Here is a 25640-nt window from a genome sequence, read left to right as displayed (position 1 = left end):
TTCATCCTTTTATACGACGAGGGAGAGAGGGCAGCCCATCCCGAATGAATTGGGATGAGCTAACCGCTATCCCACCCTCCCCGAGATTCGATATCGGGTTGTATCTATGGAACGGAGGATACGGTCACGTCACATGCCTATGTTCTTCTACCTGTATATTGCAATTTAGGAAGTTTATATACATGATGTTGTTATGCTCGAGAAACAAGTTGGCAAGGCATTCTATCGCAACATGGCTTGAAGTTATGACATTATGCACGACGTGGATACCGTCACTCATTTATCTCCGAAATACCCTGTTCGACAGCGAAATCGTAATCTATTTGAAGGTTTTTATGGCAATAATTGATCTCTTGGTTTCTTCAATTTTTTTTTAATGAAATGGTCAAAAAGTAAAGAATATGCTTAATAGATGCTCCCAAAGTGCTTGTTAGTATGACCCTGTTGTTGATAGTAAATTGTACCCAAGTAAATCTTCTTGTTGGATTCTTATTTTGATTTAAATGTCGAATTGAGAGTAACAAGGAAATGATAGTTCCCCAAATTAGATAAACATTACGTCTCACCCCCAAATGGAAACCAACCCCTAGCTTCAGAGAGAGATTATGCATCTTTTGAGTAGTTCACTCGAATTATTTCTAAATTGATAACAGAGTTTCAGATTTGCAATTGAGGCTTGGACCTATTTGGAAGTTCCCAATGGAAAGTAGGCATTTTATGGGCCTACTTTAAGCTGAGGCATGGATTGGCCATCTTTTAGGCCTCATTTCTAGCAGCTTTGTACGCGAGAGCTCCTTGAATCTTTGACGAGCTTCTCAAGGCATTCTCTAACTATTCTCCATCGGAGGGTGCCCGTCACGCGACAACACAGAACTAGCTCCAAATCCAAAAATACAGATCTCGATTGATTTTTTACATTTTGCGTTTTACTTATTAATTTGCGATTCTCGCACTTTGATTTTTTTCCCCTCTAACTCAAGATATCTGAAACTTTCGTTATGTATAAATATTGATAATTAGAACAACATATATATATTATAAATTTTAAAAATTCAGATAATATTTGGGATCATGGCGGAATTTTTTGCACTAGACTAATGCCAAGCAAACAATGGTTTCAAAGGCAAAAAACTTACCAAGAAAGTGAAAGAAGCCGGAACCAATGGGGTGCAAAGATGGGCTTGATCGTGACCAGAATATTCAAATTCGACCCCATCCGGACATGTGAACCTTAGTTGTGTCATGATTGAGAAGGCTTGAATCAAGGAATCTTCTTTTGGACCAATACATTAGCCGATTGCTAATATGATTATTGCAAATCGTTGTTTCTTTATTCCCTTTGTATTTGGTACTTAAGTATAGTAGATTTAATCAAACAATCTTGTTTTTCCAGCATTCGAAAACGGATTAAACCAACGGAACAACTTGAACAGTCGCATCAAAATCTATCCACGAATTGATTTTGAAAAGGACATAACCCAAGGAAAGGAGCAAGAGGCCAAGGCAAGAGGCCAATGATATGTAGACAACCAAGAAGGCCGAAGCTCCTTTTTGGACCATCGGAAGAAGACCTTTTTCAGAATGTAATCCTCCTATCCATGTTTTATGATTGGAAGATAAGGGGGCATTCGAGGAAGGCGTATCAAAAGATTTTCCCATCAAGTCTTTTCAAAAGGGCGGTGAATAAGCCGAGAGGTACGTGGAACGTTTCGGTCGAATCGAGCACGATAGAGGATAACAACTTTCGGGGGTTCGCAGGATGCTGAGCAAGCTAAAGTACGTGGAACGTCTCGGTCGTTTCGAGAACAATAAAAGCAACAAGTGTCAATAGGTATCTAGAATCTCGAATAGAATGTGCCGCGGACTCAAAAGGAACATTGAATAAGATAGGGGTCCTCGGACCACTTTAGTCGTTTCGGGAGCACGGCCGAGGATGCCCCCCCCGCCTCCCGTACCATGTTTTCATTGATCGATGTGTTGACCTATTTCGGACGTCGATGCATTTCGTATTTCACATGTATCAATGATTGAGAAGTGGCTTTGAGATGCTAACATGATCAGCTTCATGCAGGATAGGACATTCATGCTCGTGCTGTGAGGTGTGAAGTCACAATGTGTGTATTTGGAAAGACGTGTAATGCTGCACCAACATCTCGAAATTGAAATTCAGTGTGCATGTGAGGAAGATTGTCCAATAAGTCATAAATCTATTATATAGCACTCGATTTAGTCTCAAACTATTTGGGAATTGTTGAGGTGGACGCCGACCGTTTCACATGATATAATCAGTGCTCATATAAACATTTTTTACATTTTTACATTTTTTCTTTCTTTTTTAACTGTTAAGGGCCAATAGCCTTGCCGCCCACGACCGATGAGGGCATGGGCCCCTTAATTGTAAAACAAAAAATAAAGCAGAAATTAAAAATTTAAAAAATTATCCACGTTAGCCCCGTTTGTGCTATATAGAAATACTGACGTCTACGTTCTCCATTTTCGGTTAAAATTGATCGAAATGACTATATTGGCAAATCGACAAAAGTTTTAGGATTGAAATGGTATAATTAAAAAGTTTATGATTGAATAGATTGCCATAATATAAGTTTAGAATTTTTGAACAATTATTCCATGTGTGTTTACATATAGGGCTGTGTTTGGTGGCTTAGATTTAAGTCTGGATAGGATGATAAATTATTCTATTAGGTGTTTAGTGACATTCTTTGGATTGGATAAATCCAGACACATAGGATAAAATGTCAGATAAGAAATCTGATTTAGGAGGTGGGATAAACTTGGATTGGATATAAAATTTAAAAATTGACTAAAAAATTCATATTTTATCTTTTAAGATAGTGATAAAGTGACACATCATATATTGCTTCGCCAACATGCCCGCCCAAGGACCACCACCAAATTCACCGATCATTATCACTTTTGACAACCGCACGATTGCCGTCACCTCCGCCACTCCAATCATCACTGTCGGCCGGCGATTGTGTTCCAATGAATGAAGGAGAAAAGGGGCCCAAAGACGATTGTCGTGCTAGGCTTGCATAGATCATCTTTTCCACCCTAGAGGCATACGTCCTTCACATTGAGCCTAAGCTTTCATGCATGACTCACGGTCCGGTTGTTCACCTGCCGGTCGACGACGAACATCCAGCACACCATTAGATTCTTGGCAACCACGCTCTTGAGCGTCGAGTTCCAGCATCAAGAATGTTGCAACGGCACAGTGGTGCAGAACCTCCTCTCGCGAGCCCAACCCATGACGCACACCTTCTCTGCTATTGCCTCTCTTAGCCGCTTTCTTCGGCAATGGAGTTCGGCCGTACGACCCACATGAAGTGCCTCCTACTGTTCACGAGGTCGTCCCAAAATTACATGAACTCGTGTCGATTAACAAGAGGGTTTGAGTCTCACGTACTACCGAAGCAAAGTCAGAGATGGAATTTTCAAAGATTTTTAAAGTTTTTCATATGAGAAGGATGTTCAAGGATTTTCAAATCTTATATTTAGTTGCTGATTTTTAAAAATTAGTAAAGATTTTTTTGAAAGATTCCAAATCCTATCTTAAGTTGCACTAAATATACGATTGGATATTTTAACAATTCGAGGATATGTAAAAGATTTCAAATCTCCTTTTATCTTATCTTATTTCAGTCTGAATTCGAACGAGACTAAGTGCAGCCTCAGTGCCTATTAAATGCCCTGCAAAATTTGAACTGAATGTTTTCATAATTGTAGCTTTTGTGAAGAATTTGTTCTTCAAAATTTCTCAAAGTTATTTTGCATTAAAAATTGTGGCCCCACCACGTGATATACATATTGTTGCTAAAAACTAGAATAAAAACTGTGCCACGTAAGGTTGAAAAGTGATTACGATTGTCTTTAATTTGGTACTTTTAATAGATTGATAGAAATTGTTCAACAAATTCTAAACTTATCGTATCGAAACTAATTCAGCTCTAGATTTTCTAATTTTACTAATTTAGTTTTAACCCTTTACGTTAAATTTTATTGTAGTTCTTTCAGTCATTTTTTATTTATCGAAAATCACCAATATTGCAGTGTGTCATGTAAGACGGCTAGTGATAACTGAATTGTCGCCAAGTGATTTTTGAAAAAAATTGACCAGAAGAACTACCTTGGAATTTCTTGTAAAGATATAGGATTAAATTGGCAATAATTTGAGACTAAATCAATATCCATAAAATAAGTTTATGACCGATCAAGTAATTTTCCTTGCAAAATTTTCTAACAGCTATTGTCATGTTAATATAGATGCATACAATTTGTTAGACATCCAAATATTAATATGGCGGTATACGAAAAGGGTATCCGTCCTAAATTGAGATAAAGATAATTTCATTTAATAGGGAAAAGCGTCAGAAAAGTCCTAAATTTATTTCGTTGGTGCTAGTTTAGTCCTAAACTTTTTGACTTAGTGCAAATTCAGTTCTTTCGGCTAATTTTGACCGGATATTGATAACGTGGATGCTGACCAGCTTATGTAGCACTACTGGCTTTGACATGGACAATTTTAAATATTTTTCCATTTTTGTTTCTCTCATTTCTTTCTTTTTTTGCTGATGATTAGTCACCGACCATAAGCGATTGCTAGGTGGGCTAGCCTCGCTTGGTTGTGGCGGGACCTGTCAAAGGTTTGCCTTGCCAGGCCAAGGCAACATTGTCGGGCATCATCTTTGCCTATGCTATGGTTAGGCGAGGCCAGCCCGCATGGCCATGGCCAATGGTCGACAAAAGGAAGAAGAAAGGAAAGAGAGAGAAAAAAAGAAAAAGAAATCGTAAAATCATTAAAATATAATTAAAAATTATTCATGTTAACGCTAGCGGTGCCTTGTAAACAAGTCGGTATCGACTTCAACAATATTTGGCTAAAATTAGCCGAAAGGACTGAATTGACACCAAGTGAAAGGGTGTAGGAATAAATTGTCATTGAATCAAAAGATTTAGAATTAAATTGGTACCGATATAATAAATTTAGAACTTTTTTAACACCTTTCCCTATTCAATTATAATATAATTAGTAAACGATAGCTACTTTATTTCGTACTCATGTCAATTGAGATGATTATTTTTTAGCCTTGGTTCCATCACATACTGATGCGGTAGTTAACTTTCGTTTGCTTAAATTTTTTATTAAGTAATTTTTGACGGAATCTTCCTAATGCTTCTACTTTTTATAGATCAAAGTAAGTTGGCTTACTTAAGTTTGGTTGCTTGCCTAAATCGTAATCTAAGCGTTATTGCCTTTAAAAAATCAACTTATTATTTTTTTTAAATCAGCTTAAATTGATTTGAATTGCTAATTAGTCAGCACAGCATTTTTTGAGAAAACTAATATTTTAAACTGTTTGTCCTTTCTGTCTTCACATCACATTTTTCTGTCACTCTATGATTGGCTGTGGAACACTTGGGAGTCTTAATTAAATTGCCACATGGCAAACTTTATTCATATTTCTTGAGGGTTTCACTTTACAATATCGTATAAGATGAGATAAGATATTGCGTGCATAAGTTAAATTTTCCTTTTAGCTTTTGTGTATATTAAAGAAAAAACAAATCCTTCGTAAAACACTAAAAGTACCATGACTTTCGTAAGTCACTTATTTTAGTACTGAAACTTTTTATCGGATCACTAAATGCTGCTTTGATGAAAAAATAATCATTTAAGTGCCTTGAGTGACAAAATTCCGACAACTCATTTGATGTGGCTTTTTTCTTTATGAAATTTTAATGTCTATTTAGTTTTCTTATAGAAAGGAAAGTCCAACTTGAGCAATGTGTAACTCATTCACTTTCGTTCTCATTTCCCTCTCTAATCTTATAAGAGATCGCTTGGCTTGAAGCTCAAGCTCTCAGAAAGTGATGATTCATCTTCAATGGCAGCCAACCCGCTCCAAATCGACCCCAGAAACTGTTTCTACAGCTCCAACCCCACTTTTTGCAGCAAGCGCAACCCATTCCCCTCTCTCGACATCACCAATTTCATCTTCTCCTATTCTCACCGTAGCTCCACCACTTCATTGGCGCCTGCTTCAGCCTGTACGTCCCCTTTCGCGAGCTCTAGCGCTCCGTCGATTCCCTCCCCTTCCGCCCCTCTCCAAGGACGATGTCCTCCTCCTCCTCCTCTCTGCCAATGCCAACCCCATCTTCTTTCCCATCGTATACCTTGCCATCGTGTCTCTCGGCGATGTCATCACTATCATCAATGAGTTATACCTTGCCATCATCTCTCTCGGCTCTTTGTTACTATTTATCCTAGAAATCCCACTATAAAAAGTTGTAATTCCAGTGAGATTAAATCACACAAATGAACTAGCAGGCCTCTATTGTAAGTTTCAATTACTAATTTTGCCACAAAACCACAATAGTGAGGTTACGGAGGAAGACGTTGAAAATTTCCCCAGATCATCTATTGTGAGGTCAGGGTTCGAAGAAGAGGCTGAATCTGGGGAAATCATATGTTAAAGGACATCGTTTATGTCGCTTAGTGCTGACTCACTATGCTGGTGAGCTATGTCGGTCAGAAAAATGTTAAACTATCAGCACTCGGATTTTTGGCATTTTAAATCGAAGTTGATACTTACATGATCTCTTTTTTGCCAAAATGACATTGAAGTGATTTGTTGAAAAATCTTAACATTGAAGTATGCACCGTACAAAAATAATGATAGCTCTAGTGTCCTTTTCCTTCTTCTTTTTATTGGATAAGTACGCTAAAAATCTTAAAACTTGTCATAAAAATGCGATTGAGTTTTAAAATTTTCAGAAAGTAAAACTAATTGAATTTGTGCAATTGAGCCCTTCAATTAATTCTATCCAACTTGACTAACAGAATATGTTTTGTTTTATTAGTTTCCTTCTTTTGCACGTCATTACCTTGCTAAAACATTAAGCATAATACTAAAACGACTATGTTTTGGTCAAGATCCATTTTTTTTTAAAACCCAAATCCAATTTAAATTAGATTAAAAAGGGTAAAATTTAATGAAAATAAATAAAGGGAAACAAAAACCACAGGATAGATCTCTCCCGTGGGGTGCACCGTCCCACCATCACTAGAAAAGGCCAATGAAGCCGGGAAGATGACCAATTGGCGAGGGTCGCCAATGCCTCTATGATGGCTGATGACCCTCGTCAACCATAAGCGAGGACTACTAATCGTCAAGGCTAACCCTATTTGGTGATGGTGCGGCGGTCCATAGGACCTTCTTCATTGGGTTTTTTTTTTTTTTTTTTTTTACTATCATTTTTTTTTTATCTTTTTAATCTTATTTAACTCAGATTTAAGTTAACAAATTTGAATTTAGACCAAAATAGCATCCTTGTAGTGTCATGCTTCATATATTAATAACATTAGTGCCATGTCACATAGAGAAAACAAAAGCACATAAGCATTTTCCATTAGTCAGATTAGACGAAGTTAATGGGAGGACTTAATTGCATTAATTTGACAAATATTAGAACTTGATTGTAGTTTTTGGAAGTTTTAGAACTTATTGGCTTTTTCATGATTTTAGAACTTCTAATGCATTCTTTTTCTTTTTTTTTCAATTTAGTATTAAATAATCCATATAAGCTCCTCCATCAATTGTTTTTGTCCCAAGGCTTCATCTAGTATTACTATAACTCACCAACTTGGAGGATAGTTAAAGGTACAATAGAGTTATAATAATAGCAGAATCGTACCCAGTAACTATTACAAATACTAGCTTTATCTTTTCATAATAAAGTGACCCTTAGTATTACATGTATATCGAATTATGTGATTTTTTTTAATAAATAAAAGGGCATAAGGGGTGACCAGCATAGTAAACCTTGTATTATATACATATGTTGTTGTTGCTCTACTGACATGCCCGAAATCAGAATGTCTCCTTAATGTAACAAAAGACACAAGCTAGTTAGAGATTTGTTCATGACATCACACAAGCTTGTAACCTCATGGAAAGACAGTATAACCTTTTATCACTAGACTACCGTGCTTGGTGATACAAACTAATGTAAATTGCATTAGTATGTAGCTAGGTTTTATTTTAAAGGTGCAACCTATGTAATTCACAATTGAACGGTATATATGTTTCCAAGGTAGGTTTTAGTTCATGTTTGATTCAGATTTTAGTGTTCATGTAAGTTCACTTATGCAGTTTCTACCAAAAAAATGATTTAAATTTTTTAACGACACCAAAGAACTTACAAAATTAAAAGGATAAATAACACAAATGGTTTATGAACTTTGACAGAGACTAAACTGAATTTGCACCAAAAGTCCAGGAATCACATTAAATTAATTAAAAATTTAAGAATGACATTGCAAATTATACTAAATTTAAGGGACTATATTGATAAAATTCAAGAATCATATTGCACATAGGACCAAAATTCAAAAACTATTTGTGTCACTATCCCAAATTGAAAAAGAATCATGAATGTGGACATAATAAATTTCTTTTTTTAAATAGGACATTTAGTGACAAATTAAAAGTATAAAGGTACTATTATTGAGTTGATTTTCACTAAAAAAAAGATATTATAAAATATTACACCTTATAAAAATAATTTAATAAAAATTGATAAATGAAAAGATCTTTTTATCAATCTCTTTATGTTAGCATCTCAATCGCATCTACTTGTGATTGACATTTCATATTTTTCTCCTTTTGTGCTATTAATTATTTTCTGTCATAGCCACGTGGACTGATAAAAAAGTGACCCTGAAACGGCCACACTCTGACTTGATATGATAAGCTGTTGCTTTGAGGTAAGATAGTTACGGTAACCAGCCACAAATAGAATAGAATAATTCAAAGCAGTGAAATGATGGCTAACTAATAAATGCGCAATGGCATGGACGTGCCCAATCTTCTTGCTCGTAACTTGGGCCAAAGTTATAGCATTTGTACATCCTCCTTCATACAAATTCGGTAGAACGGACTTCAAGTCTCCTTAATTAAATTCGAAATGAGGGGAGGTTCATACAATTTGTCCAAGTGTTGATCCTTCGATCATAAATTGTCATAATTACACCCATGTAATTGTAATTCTTATATGAAACATCAAAACATTTAAACAGTTTAAAAGTATCGCGTTACGTATTAAATGATTATAAGTCTCGTGAGGAATAATTTGTTGAGAGATTATATAGAAGTTAATCAAAAAAAGAATGAGCTGATACATATATGTCGGGGAATTTGAAGAGAAGTGATGAAAATTAGGAAAAAAAAGTAAAAGATAGATAAGCCTAACTTATCGAAGATGTCATCTCAAGTATGGCAACTTTTATAGATAATTATGTAATCCAAAATGTAATTAGAAATCCTTCTCCGAAACATAATGCTCGCGCTCTAATATTCTCTTCTTAGTCTGTTTACAAAGAAAAGAAGAACAAGTTTGAACTTACTTGATAGCGGTAGGGAATAAAACAATGACAGAGAGATCACATGTCCTTAAAGGAGAATTACCCTTCACCAAAATAAAATAAAAATGAACAAATAAGTAGAGAGTTTATACTTCATAGGTGCTAAAAGAGTTCAAAACACACTATTATGTGGCTAAGAAATATATTTAAATGAATAAGTTAAGGTCCTAAATTGCGTTGATTCTGGTCTCCCCGTTCTGAAAGATAGTTATTGAACTTTCTTAGGCAAAATGTAAATGATAAAGATATCCCTCTTTGGCTATAAAAGGGAAGACCGGGTTTCCTTTCTCAAGCCCAACACGCTCTCTCTCTCTCTCTCTCTCTCTCTGGTGGCTTTCTTCTGTTTTTGGCTGTGATCAGACAAACAAAAACCATCTGGTTCGGCGTCTGAACAAGGTAAACCACAACTTATAAAAAGAAGAAAATATTCAAGAAGAATCACTAAACCCGCAGATCTTCACTCCTTCCCTCAATTAACTTGCATTTTCTGGGTATTTTCTTCTTTTTGTGTGTGCGAGTGTGCGTTGTGCTCATGGATCTGAACTGGTTTCCTGTTTTTCTAGGGTTTTCTGGTGACTTAATCTCACAGAACTTTCACCATATGACTCTACATCTTTTTGTTGCTCTCGCGTTATCAATTTCTAGGCCTCATTATGTCTTACACTAGGTAACTATTATTAGTTTGTTGACCTGGGTCTCGTCTGATTTCTTCTTCTTCTTCTCCTTCTTCTTCCTTTTTCAACAAATAGAAAAAATTTGAGAAGGGATTCAAGGAAGATGGTGAAAGAGAAGATAAAGATAAAGAAGATAGACAACTTGACGGCGAGGCAGGTGACATTCTCGAAGAGGAGAAGAGGGCTGATCAAGAAGGCCGAGGAGCTCTCCGTTCTGTGTGATGCTGACGTGTCCCTCATCGTCTTCTCAGCCACTGGCAAGCTCTATGATTTCTCCAGCTCCAGGTATTCAAAAATTAATTCTTCATAAGTCTCTAGTTTTTCATCATCGTATTATATGCATCCCTTAGGTATGCTCGCGGTGTTATACAGTGTATGTGAATATTTTGGTCCTCCGATTGTGTCTTGAGAGATCAATATGTCTTGGTCATGATCCGTCATAGGCACACGTAATTTGTTGCATTTCCACAAAAAGTTACAATGTATAGAAACCTAAAATATGTAGATCGAAAGTTGAGATCTATTATCTTACGACACGCATGGTGAAAACTTCAAAAGAACAACTAGAGAGAAAAGCACCAGCGTATTTCAGATTCAGGACTTCCAAAGGAGTTAGGAATTAGGAGGAAGAGGAGAAGGAGAAGGAGAGAGGAACAGAGTCCGAGAGAGTCCCGTCTTACTCTTGAAATGTCAGCATAAGGAATCTGCAAATATATCTACAACAGTTTGATGCTGCGGTCTCTTTCTCTTGTGCTGAACACTTGAGGCAGAATCTATGTGTTCTCTCCTCCGAGCTTTGTGTAGGGTAAGTCTACAAACATTTACAATACTGAACACAAAGCAAACATGCACTATACTAAAGGCAAGATGCTTTTGTTAAAGATTCTACAATCCTCATTCAGCACTTTTACAAGCACGTATTTTACAACAAGCAACATATACCCCTTGGTACTTGGTATAGACTTTATCAAACATGCCCTATTACTCAACTTTCATATCTTGCCTCTGCTATATTTCGATGCCCGCTACTGCAAGCTAGTTAGTCTTGGCCTAATCTTCTCATGTTTATTGAGGCAATACCTGTCACATATACAAAACCTAACCCAAGGATACCATTAACATATATCTTTTTTCTTTTTGGACACCCATCAACAATGATGCATGTACATAAATTTGACAATGCTGAAATTTCATCAATTATAATACGGTGCATTGTACACACAAATCTTGATGTTGGTCACTGCACTTTGAATCTTTTCTTTTTTACAATTAGGTCAATAAGCTCCAAGTTGATTTTTTATCAGGTTTGTTCATCTCGCCCCTAACTGTAAACTCATCCACTAATTGTTCAATATCAATCAATTTAGACCTCCACTTGGTTTCACCCGATTCAGGTTCATAAGCAATGCCAATTACCTTATGAAGACTTTTTACCTGAAGTTCACCTGCGGTCACTCAACTTATTATAGACATCACATGTGGTCAGCCAACTTAAGGCTGCATCATCTTCTATGTTCGATATTGGGTTGGTTAATGGTTGACCCTCGAGATGAGTAACTTCATTGAACACAAAATCAAAACTTACCGGCTTAGTGGTCAAAAAGGAAAAGTTTATTGGCTTGTTTGAAATAAGCAAAAATCTTGCATCTTATAACATTAGATATGATGGTCCTAAGCATGATGTTAAAAGGCTCTATCTAGATCTCGGGATCCTTGGGATGTAAAACTCAAAGAGGGTACTATCGGGTGTAGGGAAGAAAAGAAAATACTGTACCAAATTAGGGATGCGAGGTGTGCTATCATGCTATAATAAGGAACACATCCTGGCAGCCCACACCACAAGAGGGTTTGATTGTAATAGATGAAAATCTTGACACTATATACATAAGTAAGATGTTGAGTTCTGCATATACTTTGAGTAGCATTTTCACTTTCTAAATCTTCCTTTGGTTTTTTTTTTGGGTCCTTTTTCTGTGAAGAATGGAGGATACGCTAACGAGGTATTATGGTTTCCACTCCAATAAAGTTGAGAAATCGGTTCAACCATGTCTTGCGCTCGAGGTGAATCACTTGCTTAGATATGCCTTCAACGTTCTCTTAAATTTGTGCCTTATTTTCGTGAAACAAGACACATATCCTCCTGGGGAAGTCATTCTATTACACTGACATATTCCTCTTCAGATGCGCAAGTCTTGCATTCTTTATTTTAAAGTATAATACTGACATACAAAATACCGATATAAGTGAATTGGAACGATTTTCATATGTAGGATTTAACCTTTTTTCATGCTCGTTTTTGTTGTCTTAGATAGAGAACACCAATCGGGAAATGTTGCATGAGGAAGTGTATGATCGGGCTCATAAACTGAGGTGCATGCATATGTTTTCCATGCTTTTTTGAGTCCGATATATGTTTCCTTTTCTTCTTCCTCCTTTTGGCGGATCAATTAGATTTACTTCCCATTTCTTCTACAGGCAGATGAAGGGAGAGGATCTGGAGGGGTTAAACGTGGAGGAATTGGACCAATTAGAGAAGAAACTCGAGGCGGGACTGAGCCTCGTGATCAAGAATAAGGTCTCTTCTTTAAATATTTTTCATTTTGGGTTTCATAAGAACCAAAAAAAGTGGTCCCTCGCGGGTGTTTCTTCTTGTTTCACTATTTTGTCTCTCCTCATCTTGGTCGTTCATCTCTTTCCAGGAAGAGAAAACATGGAACGAGATCAACAAACTGCAGAGAAAGGTTCATGCACCCTAATTAGACCTGTGTGTGCATCTTTCATTATAAACATTGCGCGATTAGGTCGGCTGTCCAAATAATAATTTCATATGCTGTGAACATTGCATAACGTTAAAGTACGTATTCAATTAGCTGCACTCATGAAGATTTAAGATTTGGTGAAGGTCATCATGAATATGAAGACTATTCTGTTGATTTGAAGACTTTTCCTCCCGGAATTGCAGGAAGCACAGTTGATTAAACAGAACAAGCAACTGAAACAGGAAGTACGATTACTTCCTGATAATTGATATTAGTCGTCAATAATTTATGTCCATGCACTCTCTCTTTAGAAAGAATTATCACTGTCGAAAGGTGGGTCATTTGATTTCGATAAATTGCAGATGAAGATGATTTTACATCAAGAGAAATCAGTGACCGTGAACTCGGAGTCGGTTAAAGACGTTTACATCAGCCGCAATAGCATTCCTCCTCTGGATGGCGATAGTCCTAATCCCTCAAGTTAGGGTGAGCAAACAAGTAGAACTGATTTACTGAAAATGAATACATGATATGTCTTGATGCTCTTCATTTATTCTTGTGTTAATTGATTTTATGTTTGCCTTTAGATACTTTGATATTTGGAGAATTTAACAATTTTTAGCCCCTTCTTGGAGCCAGTGCTTTTATTTTTGAAGTTATAATTAGCTGATATTATTGGGGTTAGGTAATGCGTCCGGCTATTAGGCTGGATAGCTTTTGATTTAGGTTTCTCCGTGGAGAAATAGTATTGTCAAAGTAATTTATACATGATTTTTGGAAAAAATAGTGGTTCAGTGTATAAAAATCGACTTCGATTGATGTTCTTTCTTCTTCTTCTTTTTCTTTTTTTTTTTTTTTTGGCCCAACTATGAAAATCATTACAAGGGGGGACGCTAGTTTCTCCCAAAGAATCAAAGCCTGTGAGTTACAGTAGAGTAGGTTTGTAGACTGCCCGAGAAGGACCATCACCGGCCTATTGTCTGCGATTCAACTCATCATCATCACAAATTCCAACACCTCTTTTTTTCTATTTTGCACTAACCATGTCACTTCGGTTTCTATTTCGAGAAACCTTTCTGCACTAACCATCATTTTGCAGGCTTCCTTTCCGAAGCTGAAGTCTCGGACAGGAGACAGCCAACTGGTGCATTTTCCTGCAAGCAATCAATAAAGTATCGAAGCATGTGACTTCAATAATAACAATAAAGGATTGAAGCCCGCGATTGTGAATAACTATTCTATAGCTAGTTGGTGATGCAACTTCTTATATTGATGAAACTGCAGTAACGATTTTCCATTTAAAAAATTTGTACTATATTTTCTTGCTCAGTTGCTCTAGCCAATATCGATACAATAATGTACCGTTGAATCCAGGAGAAAAGTTTCACTAATTAAATATGTATATGGCAATATTAGTAAAATCTATATGTTATAGTCCAAAGGTTCCCTATGAACAAAGGATTGTAAATGATTCAAGCAGAGCGGGTAAGCTTCTCTAAGATTAAGGGCAGATAATATTGTAAACATACGCTAATCCAACACCGTCCTCAATCGAGGAAACTGGGTTATTCTGTGTTGAATGTGTTGTGAGGCGTGTCAATCTAGCTGTGGACTTTTAACTCACCTTTCACTCTATATCTGCCTATTTGGTAGTAGCAAGAATTGAAATTTCTTTTATTCTATATCTGCCTATTCGGTAGTAGTAAGAACTGAAGTCCTAATGTGGTGTCTACTTTCACCACCGTTCGTGAAGTCCCATAATTCTCTGTCTATATTTGTCTTCTTGATTTAGAGGGAATTGGAGGAAGAGTGTCCCTATAATAAATGCAGATAGTTAGTATATTGAATTTATGTCATAAAATTAAGGATCTATGGCTATAATATGAGAAGCACTTGTCTATAAAAGTGTCTCATCTCCTTCATTTGTAACATCTCATATGTAAAAGAAATCTAGAGCTTCTCTTTTTAAGAGTTTCTCTATTTACAATCGATCGGCTTGTGACTGACCACAAAAAAAAAAAAAAAAAAAAACCGGCTTGTGATACATGCACATGAAATACCATCCCATAGTTAATTAAATTTTGGAAAGGCTAATGTTTTCCTTCATTTTTAATTAGTTGGCTACAAGTTATGGATGGTCATAATTTGTAACCTATCAATTAATGGAAGCATGGTTGGAAGAAATAAGGGCGTTTTAGAATTGGTTATAAGTAATCTATCCTTTCAAAATTCAGCTCGAACTTAAATTAGCAAGCATGATAAGAATTGGTGTTTTACATGGTTGAAGAAGCTAGGTTTTTAATGTTAAGAGATTCTACACTTTATTAATGTGGCGCCACATCCTAGTAGTAATGTGTTGTTTGGGAAGGAGGGAAGGGGGAGGAAAACTAAATACGAAAAGTTTGGTGAACTTTACACTCTATTGGGCTAGTGGAAAAGTGTGGAGAATGAAAATCTGAGGGCAAATGATTTCAAAATTTTTATGAAAAAGATAAAGAAATGAGAATTTGAGTTTATTAGCATTTTCCTTTTCTTTTGCTTCTCCTTAGATCTCCCACGCATAGAATTATTTTCGGTGAGCACAAAAGAAAGGGAAATTGAAAAAAAAATTTCTCATATGTCCTCTGGTAGATAATTCTTATTAGAGACTAAGAAAATTCAAGTTGGCTTTCCTTATGAACATAGGAATATTTATAAAAGAATGCAATGGTTGTAACACATCTCTTTGACTTATTTCTTTTTTGAGATTTCACATATTGCGAAGCGTTATGAATTTAAAACTTTTGATTTATTCAAACTTGATAGGTTGCGTTTGGTAGTTGGGTTAAAATTCAGGATAAATTAAAAATTTATCATATCGTGGGTTTGGTGCTTGCTCAAGATAGGATAAAGTCAAATATGATGGGGATATAGACCAAATAAAAATATCCCATGGAAGAGTTTAAATAAATGTGGATATGGTTTCTAATATCTATAATAGAAAATTTATTTTTCTCGAATACCAAACTTATCAGATTAACAAAATTAAAATTATATTTCAATATAAATAATATTTGAATTATAATATAAGAAATTCAATATAACAAAAAATAAAAATTTAGTTATCTTAATTTAATCTTATTTTTATTCATATATTCAAGTTTAATTATACTTTATAACATAAATTCAATATATAAATATAAATCTAAATATAATTACATATTCTAGGTATATTAATACAATTTACAATTTAATAAAATTTTATTAGGGAATGATGGAATGGGAAGAAAGAAATAAAGAAGAAATTAATTAAAAAGAGAAAAATAAAATAAAAGAGCAATTAAAAATGAAGTGGGTAAGTGTGTGGCAAGATATTTTTAATATTTTTGTTTGTAAACTTTTTGATTCATTTATATTAATATGCAATTTATACCACATAATATACAAGATATAATGTAAATATATCCGATTTTATTATTACAATCACCAAATGATGGATATGATATAACAAAATCCCTAAATTTCATATCCTATCTTATCCAATCCAATCCTAATTATAGATCTGATCGACCAAAAGTAGCCATATAGTAAAAGTCAAATTGTAGATGTTATAAGAACAAAAGTAAAAAATAAAACTCTCTCATGCACATAGTGGTCTTTTCTAATTGTAGACCTTATGGTTCCTAGAGGGCTTCTTGTTACATGTCTGATGGGGATTTCATCAAACCCGTCTTTTATTTCATGACTTTATATGCAACTTTACAAGCTGACGTCGATCAAATAATACTTAACTTTTGTTTGTTGAACAAATTCCAGTTAGCTTTGACTGTCACTTCTTCTTAGTCAAGGGTAAGTGCGGATTTTTTTGTTATAGATAATCCTCAATTTGTATCTTCTAACTACAAAAATCTTTTTCATCAAAACTGTAGATTTTCACTTTTTCTTCTTTTATCGCTGTCAATTCGCTTCAACTCAGCTAAGTTTGACTCTGATACTAATTGTTACGGAAAATAAGCTCGAAAATAAAATACATGGAACAAGAAAATAAATTGGATACCAAATTTACTTGGTTTAGTTGGTGTGACTTACATTTATGGAGAAAGTAGCGCAAAGTTCCAATATATATTAAGCGATACAATAGAGATTACAACCAGCGATACAATAGAGATTACAACCATACTCAAGTTACTCAAACATTCTTAATGTTTCTCAACCTCCAATTGTACCAACAACTCACATGGTATTTAGCTCCACAATTTCTTACATAATAATCTTTTAATCTTATAAAGGAATTATACAAAATCTTAACACAAGATATTCATGAATTCAAACCCTCAAAATATAATTCACGGAATCATGAGCACAAGCTCCTCTTGGATCTCACTTTTAACATAGAAGGGAATTGTATCTAGAAGGGAAAATCTCTTTTTTAGACAACCTACTCTATTCGACCAAAAAGATAAAAGAAGACAACCTACTCTAATTAGAAAATCAATTCAAATTAGGAAACCAACTTGAATAGGATAGATTCTTTTTTGAATTCAAACTCAAGATATATTTCCAACATATTATGTGATAAAATAGAGATGAAAATCGGGAAGACCAACCACAAGAAGGACGATAAATGGAAACATATTCTCTGCACTTTCTCAACCATTCCTGCTTACGGGAGTTTCTTGCTATATGGGTTAAGCCAATTTTGCATCAGTTTGCTCTCTTCATAATTTGAAAAGTCAGCCAGCCTTTTCATTTACTTTATAAATATTTTTTTAGCGTAATGTTTAAAGTGTAATTTTCCTATTATCACAACATTTATATGATATTTTTGTATTATTTTGCTGATGATTTTAGTGAATTTAGGTCATCAAAATTTCTTATCATATAATAATTCACATGTCCAACTTCTGGGTTTTCTACCTTTTGGGCTGCGTTTGGTAATGCTCTTGGAGGTAGGTGTTTCTATTCTTTTGTTTTTGGGAGTAGAAATAGAATAGAAACGCGTTTAGTCTTGGGAATAGATTTGGAACAAAAATAAAAAATAAAACAAAAGTTATTTCTTGTTTCCGAGAACAACTTAAGAAACAAGAATTAGGCTTTTTTTTTTTTCTCTTCCTCCTTTCTTCCCCTAGTTGGTTGTTGGCCTTGGCGCCGGTCGGCGATCGGCTAGAAGAGGCTTGGCGACCTCGTTGTGGCTGGGAAGGCTCCCCCGAGCCTCGCTTGGCCACTGTGAGCCTTGTTGGCCATTGATGAGGCCCCCCAAGCTTCATTGTGGCAGGGCGAGGCTTGGCCTTGCTTTGGTTGGGTGAGGCCGAAACTCGCCTAGCCCTAGCAAGGCTCTACCTCGTCGGTGGCCGGGTGAGGCTTGGGGTGACCTTGCCGGTGGCCGGCGAGCCTCCCTTAAGGCCGACCTTGCTGGCTCTTGTTTGGCTGGTTGCCTATTGGAGACTGGCTGAAGGAAGGAGAAGAAAAAGAAAAAGAAAAAGCTTTACCAAAAAAAAAAAAAAAAAAAAAAAAAAAAAACTATAATAAAATTATTAATAAATTAAAAGAAATTCTAAATCATAAAAATATATAGGGTCGTACCAAACACAATTCTCTCTTGGGAATAAAAATTTTGTATCGTTACTAAACACGTTCAAATGCTCATAAACTATTCTTGGGAACAGAAACATAAAAGTGTTTCTAAAAAAAAATTGTTCCCTAGAATAAAAACGCTATCAAACGCACCATCAATCTTCTAAATGGGTTATCCGATTATTACATTAATGAAGTTCCAATTTCTTGGAACTCAATCATATTTTTGGAAATTTCAACTTCTGGATTTTCACTTTCTCAATTAAGAAGACTTATCTTTTGATTCCATTTTCTGACGTCCAAAAATATGATTGTTTTACGTTACTAGATTGATTGCGTATAATATCATGTAATGATAAATTTGTCAAAACATGATGTGGATTTTGTTTTGTTTTAAACTGGGCAGTTAATCCACTTCATCATTTCTCTTCTTGGAAGTTCTAAGCATATTTATGCAGATCCAAATGTTTCAAGGTTCAACAGATATTAGTTTGGACTTTTGTGCAGATCCATGAGTATCGAGGAGGTTCAACAGGTATTAGCTTAACGTAGTTCTAACAATTTTTAATTCACTGTAGCTTTTCTAGTTAAAATATTGTTTCGATCCCATAGAAGCCAAGTGGCGAGGCTGTCCCTTCTGATCAGCCAATTAAGAGGAGTTTCATGAGAAAAGATGGATTCGCAGTAAGTTGGAAAGATTTATGGATGGGTGAATCTTGTATGCCCAATTGCCCATATATACGCAGATACTTTTCCCTGTAATTCACTGTTTGTTTGGGCATCAAATTTCCTCATAAAACCAGAATTTCACATGTCCAACTTCTGAGTTTTCTGCCTCTGGTCTGCAGAAATGGTTATCTGATTAATATGTCCATCGAGCTTCAATTTCTGGTACTCAATCTACTTTTAAAGTCCCAAGTCAAGCAGAGAATCCATTTACAGAAACAAAATCTATGGGAATTCCTTAAAGAAAGCGTCCCTTTTCAATATCATGATCCTTTTTCTAAGTATGAACAAAAAATCTCAACTACAATGTGCATTTTCCATTTTAGGGTTGTTTTAATGATTACATTGTCGAACTATTCTAGGATATTACTTGTCTGTTCAGCCCATTCTCGAAATCTGAGATTTATCTTTTGATTCCATTTTGACGTCCAAAGATATGATTGAATCTCAACTACCGATGTGCATTTTCCATTTCAGGGTTGTATTAATGATTACATTGTTGAATTATTCAAGGATATTACTTGTCTGTTCAGCCCATTCTCGAAATCTGAGATTTATCTTTTGATTACATTTTTTGACGTCCAAAGATATGATTTTTTTACATTACTAGATTGATTGCATATATTATCAAGTAATGATAAATTTGTCAAACGTGATGTAGTTTTTGTTTTGCTTTGAACTGCGCAGTTACTACACTTCATCATTTCTCTTAGGAGATGTTCGACGCATGTATATGCAGATCCATACGTTTCAAGGTTCGACAGATATTAGTTAGGACTTTTGTGCAGATCCATGAGTATCAAGGTTCAACAGACATTAGCTTAGAATAGTTCTAACAATTTCTTGTACATTGTAGCTATTCAAGTCAAAGAATTGATTCCAATCCCACAGAAGCCAAGTGGCAAGACTGTCCCTTCTGATCAGCCAACTGAGAAGAGTTTCATGACAAAAGATGGATGAGAGTAAGTGTACAGCTTTTTATTTCATCCTCATACGTAATGTACAAGCATTCCTAATGAAATATATATTTATGTAGAGACATACAGATGCGATTGGAGCAAGAAGGAGGTGGGCATCTGATACAGTAGAGAAAGTGACGAGTTCAGTTCCTGTTACAAGTGTGAGAACTTCACCAAGACTCGGAGAAAAGATGGGACAAATATCTAACGCAGTACGTGTTCTTAACTCAGGAGAGTGTTGCTACATCAGCCAAGGGGACCAGACTTTCACCAAGGCTTCGAGAGAATGTGAATAATATTACTCCGAGGAAAGAAGAGTAAAATTTTTTGGTGGAAAAGTGAGATACATTCTGTCTTTATAGTATTTATGTTGCTCGAACGATGCCTATGCTCTTACTTTTTCCCCCTTTCTATGAGGAGGGAGGGCGACTGATCCCAAATGAATTGTGATGAGTTGACCACTTAATTAGTCCACCCTCCTCAAGATTCAACCTTAGGTGGTACTGTGGAACGATAGATGTTGTATCTCATGACCCCAACGAATTCTACGGGCATATGTTGGAAACCACGAAGTCTCTGTACATGATGTAGTAAATGCTCGAATGACAAGTAGGTTAGGGATCCATTTGCGACCTGACTCGAGGTTATGACTTTATGTGCGACAAGAATACTGTGACTCCTTAGCATTGGATTACCACGCTTGACAATGAAACCATATCATTTGTCATCGAATGAAACCAACACCTAACTTTAGAGAGAGATTTTGCATATATGACTAGATCATGTCTAATTTAATGGTAGAGCTTCCAATTTTAGATTTGAGGTTTGGACCTATGTAAAAATCCCAATGCAAAAGGTAGGAATTAATGGACCTGTTTGGCTAAGGATGGAGTTGGCTGACCAAGGGAAGCATCATTTTGAGGCATTTCTAACAGCTTTTTGTGGGAGAGCTTCTTGAATCTTGATGAACTTCTCAAGGCATTGTCTAGCTATTCACAGTCGAGGGTGCCAACCAGCTCCATATCCAAATACATAGGCATGTCTAAATTATTTTTTACTTATTGCTTTTCCTCAATTAAAATATTGCAATTCAATAGAATAACATCCGAAACTTTAAAACATAAATGTTGACATGTAGAATAACGTAATTGGTGAAATTTAGATAATTTTTTAAATTTTGACGGGATTTTTTTGCTTTTGCTGATTGCCAAAGGAATACTCAAGGGTTTCAAAGACAAAAGTCATGTTGATAAAGTTGAAATATTCGGAACTAATAAAACGTGAAGATGGCGTTGAATGTGTGACTGGTAAATTCAAATTCGATCCCTATCTGACTCGTGAACTCTAATCATGTGTTAATAGAATTCTTGAGTTGAGGATTCTTCTTCGAAAGCAAAACATTATCCGATGGATGTGTTCAAATATAAGAACTTTTTGTCTTTGACTGGAAATATAAGAACTTTGATACGTACTCTATTTGAACATCATTATTTCTTTATTTCCTTTGTGTTTGGAACTTAAATAAACGTTTATCACGCAATAAGATGCTACTTTCGAAGTGTTGCTTTTCACCCTAGCAAAATCAAAGTTGGGTTTTCAAGAAATAAGTTTTTGGGTACACTTATGGCTTCTTTTACTAATTGGATTCTGGAGTCCGGTCCAGAATCAGCGCGACACTGTCACTAGTCGCATTGGAATCTATCCACGAATTGATTTTGAAGAGGACATAACCCAAGGAAAGAAGCGAGAAGCCAAGGCAAGAGGCCGATGAAATACAGACAACCAGGAAGGTCGAAGCTCCTTGTTGGACCATCAAAAGAAAGACTTCTCAGGATATAATCCTCCTAATCTCACGTCGAAACGGGAATATAAAGGGCTTCAGAGGACGAAGGGTCAACGGATAGGTAGTATCTCAAGTAAGAACCTCTCGCGGACTCGAAAGGACGGAGAGAATAAGCTTTGAAGGACCTGCGAGTTGCTAGACCCGTCTTGCCGTTTCGTGGACTCGAAGGGGCGCTGAACGAGCGGACGGGGAAATCCTCGCCCTTTCGTACGGCCCATAGATCAGGTCTGGACGCGTATCATAGGCACGTACAACGATGAGATTAGCTCCGGGACAGGATGGCGAATGTTCATCCTCGTGCTGCCACGTGTGAAGTTGCAGTTCCTGCAATCAGAAAGACTTATCATAATTTTCCAGCATCTTGAATTTTAAATTTACCATGGCCACTTTATGATAAGATGTTTGTCCATATATAGGTATGTGCAACGAGTCGTTTGTTTCAATAGTTCTAACTTTTGCATAGAGCAATAGCCATTACATTCGATTTGCGTAATTTTGATTCTCATAGGAATTTATTGTTGGGAGTGCATAGCACACGATGTGCGTCCTCTTCTAGGGGCTGGATCCTACCTCAGGCTAATCGGTTTCTAGGGTGGGTAAAATTGATATCTTTACTCGGAGTGATCATCAAGAAGAAGCTTAAATTTGAGCCCGTCAATATATCTACTTGAATCTATATTTACTAAAAAAGTGTTCAACATCACATCAATTCTCTGATGTGGATTATAATTCAAACGTACATCCTAACATTTACATTTCTTGTTAATAGAGTTTTTATTTTTTATTTTTTATGTACTGGATGATAGCTCTAGTTATTCTCTAAATTTATTTATATTAAATATATTGACCCATTATGTGATATTACATGGACTTATTGATGACTATAGCGTGTTGAAAATGAATCTCGTTTCTCTTTACATTGGTATTTCTCATAGAAGTTTTTAAGTTGAACATCTCATGCTTGTCCTTTTCCGCTTATTAGGGGATGGGTTTGAAATCTTATACAAGGTACTCTAGGGTAAAACCCCTATACCTAAGAGGACTTATGCACTTCACTTGTCACCACTAAATAACTAAGGTAGGAGCAAAAAAGAAGTGGCTCTTCCCACGGTAAGGTCACCATAGAATCACAGCAATTAGAGGACTTATGCACTTCACTTGTCCCCACTAAATAACTAAGCTAGGAGCAAAAAAGAAGTGGCTCTTCCCACGGTAAAGTCACCATAGAATCACAGCTGCTTGATTAGTAGCCTAATTATCTTTTTTATACTAAGAGCGCGTTTGATAATTATTTTGTTCAAGAAAATAATTTTTGATCAGAAATAATTCTTTTTTATTCTACTCTCCGGAATAATATTTAAATATTTTAAAACATTTGTTAACTGTTTAAAATTTTTATTCCTGGAATAAAATTGCATTTGCACTATCCTCAAAATTTTTACTCCAAACAATTTTCTTTTAATTTTTAATAATTTTATCACTTTTCCTTTTTTTTTTTTTTTCCTTTCTTCTTTTTTTTTTTTTTTTTTTATTTTCCTTGCCTCCTCATTCTCCTACTTTTTCAAGCTCTGGCCGATGACCTTGCCAGAGCATCACCAACGACCTCGATAGAGCATCACTGGCCCTTGGTGAGGCTGCACCTCTTCGGCTGAGCCTTGCCGGCAATGGGCGAGGCTTAACTAAGCCTTGGTTGGGTAATTAGCCTCACCCAGATCTAGCGAGGCCGAGCTCGCCCAGGCGCTGGTGGGGCTTGACCTCGTCAAGTCGCCGCAAGGTCGGCCTCACCTTGGCCGGGTGATGCCGACCTCAGTGATGGTTCGGCGAGGTCGAGTCTTGTTGACGGCCGGGCGAGCTTGGCCTAGCTTGACCTAGGCAATGTTGAGCCTCACCCAACCATGGCTCGGCTGGGCTTGGCCATCGCTCGGCCAGGTGAGGCTCGCCGGTGGTTGGGCGAGCCTCACTTGGCTTAGCAATGGTAGGGGGAGGCTTGGGTGAGGCTCACTTGGCCACCGGCGAGGCTCAGCCTTGCCAAATCTAGTGAGGTCGAGCCTCGCCGATGGTTGGGTGAGCCTCCAGTGAGCTTGCCGAACCATCGCCTTAGCTTGGCAAGCCTTCGGCAAGGTCACTGGACCTCGACCAACTAGTCATTGGCGACCAATAGCGGTGGTCGGTGGTGGTGGCGGCGGTGGAAGAAGAAGAGAGAAGGAAGAAGAACGAGAAGAAAAGAAGAAAAAAGAGAAAAAAATGGGTTGGCTTGATTCTATAATTGTTTCCGGAAATAAAGAATTAACTTTTTTTTTATTCCTTGATTTTACTCCAAATCTATTCTCAGGAACAAAAAATTTACCAAACGAATTTCTGTTCTAAATCTACTCTCGAAACAAAAGAATAGAAAATTTCACTATTTGACCGGTTGCCAAACATGCTCTAAAACTATCCCACTTTTTGACATGTTAATATAGATGCATACAATTTGTTAAGTGTTCTAATAGTAATATGACAATATATCAAAAGGGTATACCTCCTAAACCGAGAGTATATGATAATCCCATTCACCATAGTATTCAAAAGGGAATAAAAACAACTTTTACCAAAAAAAGTGCAAATATAATTATTCCAGTCATTATAATAACAATAAATTAAAAAGTAACAATTCAGGAAATATATAAATTGTAAGGTTTCATTTGATAGTTTGGATTTGAATCCAAGTGTTTGACGACATCCTCTAGATCGGATAAATCTAAATATATCTAAATATACCGGGATAATCTGCCAAATAAGAAAGCTAGGTAAGGGGGTGGAATAAAGCCGGATTGGAATTAAAAATTTAAAAAATAACTTAACAAGCTCTCTTATCTTTTAACGTGGAGTGATGCAGTGACGCATTTAAGACGAAATGATTCTTTGCTCTCAACTTGCTCGTTCCCACAAGACGATTGCGATTCCAAACCTTCGCATAGTTCAATTACTCGAAACAGAGTACCCATTGAAACTAGCCTTCTCATCGAAATGACCCCTCCTCCTCCTCCACGAAATCCAGTTGACCATCATGACCATTTACGTCGTCAATTTCATTTCGACATTCCGTCCTTATTAGTTTCTCCCGATTGAACCCCGTCCTCTGCTCCTGCTAACTCGCTGATTTTGCTACTGCCGACGAGAGCTGGTGCTGCCCGATTGTCGTCATTGTCAAGACACTGAGAGACATGGTCGAGAAGAGGGAAGAAGAGAGGGAGGGGGCTGATGATCAATGCGAGACAGAGAGGGCAATGCGACAGCGGTATAGTCGGAAGTCGGAGGTCGCGGTAGCCCAGACGTGAGGCAGTTTTTTCAGTCAAAGAGGCCACAAGAGGGAGGAGCTTCTGGGGGCTCATCACCGTTAGGGAACAGTGAAGGCGTCGACAATTTGTGAGAGATAGTGAAGGCATCACGAGCTGGGAGAGAGAGAGAGCGAGACGGAAGAGGATTGTAATTTTTTTTGAAAGATTCTCAATCCTATTTTAAATTGTACCAAATGATTGGTGGGAATTTTTTAGAATTCGGAGGATGTTCTAAAATTTTAAGTCCCACTTTATCCTTTCCTATTGTATCTCAATCTGAAGGTTGGTGAACATATGTAGAGTAACTGAGTTGCCACATGGCAAATATTAATCAAATTTCTAGATGCTTTTACTTCAGGTA

The 25640-nt window shown here is 36.4% G+C and overlaps 1 protein-coding gene across 2 annotated transcripts; it reads left to right on the top strand.

Moving 5' to 3' along the window:
• The first annotated feature begins 9691 nt into the window (after positions 1–9691).
• LOC104449174 (MADS-box protein JOINTLESS) lies at positions 9692–14299 on the top strand. Of its 2 annotated transcripts, none has more exons than XM_010063225.3 (9): positions 9692–9841; positions 10195–10404; positions 12099–12180; positions 12428–12489; positions 12595–12694; positions 12819–12860; positions 13082–13123; positions 13241–13364; positions 13978–14299. In XM_010063225.3, the coding sequence occupies exons 2-8, from the start codon at positions 10223–10225 to the stop codon at positions 13361–13363; spliced, it is 633 nt and encodes a 210-aa protein (XP_010061527.2). In that variant the 5' UTR covers positions 9692–9841; positions 10195–10222; the 3' UTR covers position 13364; positions 13978–14299. The 2 variants fall into 2 exon arrangements, with proteins under 2 accessions (XP_010061527.2, XP_018732297.2); XM_018876752.2 differs by having other exon boundaries at positions 9831–9936.
• The last annotated feature ends 11341 nt before the right edge of the window (positions 14300–25640 follow it).

This window comes from Eucalyptus grandis, chromosome 11, assembly GCF_016545825.1.
Source record: "Eucalyptus grandis isolate ANBG69807.140 chromosome 11, ASM1654582v1, whole genome shotgun sequence".
NCBI classification, from domain to species: Eukaryota; Viridiplantae; Streptophyta; class Magnoliopsida; order Myrtales; family Myrtaceae; genus Eucalyptus; species Eucalyptus grandis.
Note: the sequence above shows the minus strand (reverse complement) of the source record. Positions and strands in the feature narration are given on the sequence as shown.

Excerpts from the sequence above, each read along its gene's own strand:
- LOC104449174 (XM_010063225.3), top strand. The coding sequence starts at position 10,223 with ATGGTGAAAGAGAAGATAAAGATAAAGAAGATAGACAACTTGACGGCG. Across the intron at positions 12,861-13,081 it reads TCAACAAACTGCAGAGAAAG|GAAGCACAGTTGATTAAACA; the intron begins GTTCATGCACCC and ends CCGGAATTGCAG. Across the intron at positions 13,124-13,240 it reads ACAAGCAACTGAAACAGGAA|ATGAAGATGATTTTACATCA; the intron begins GTACGATTACTT and ends GATAAATTGCAG.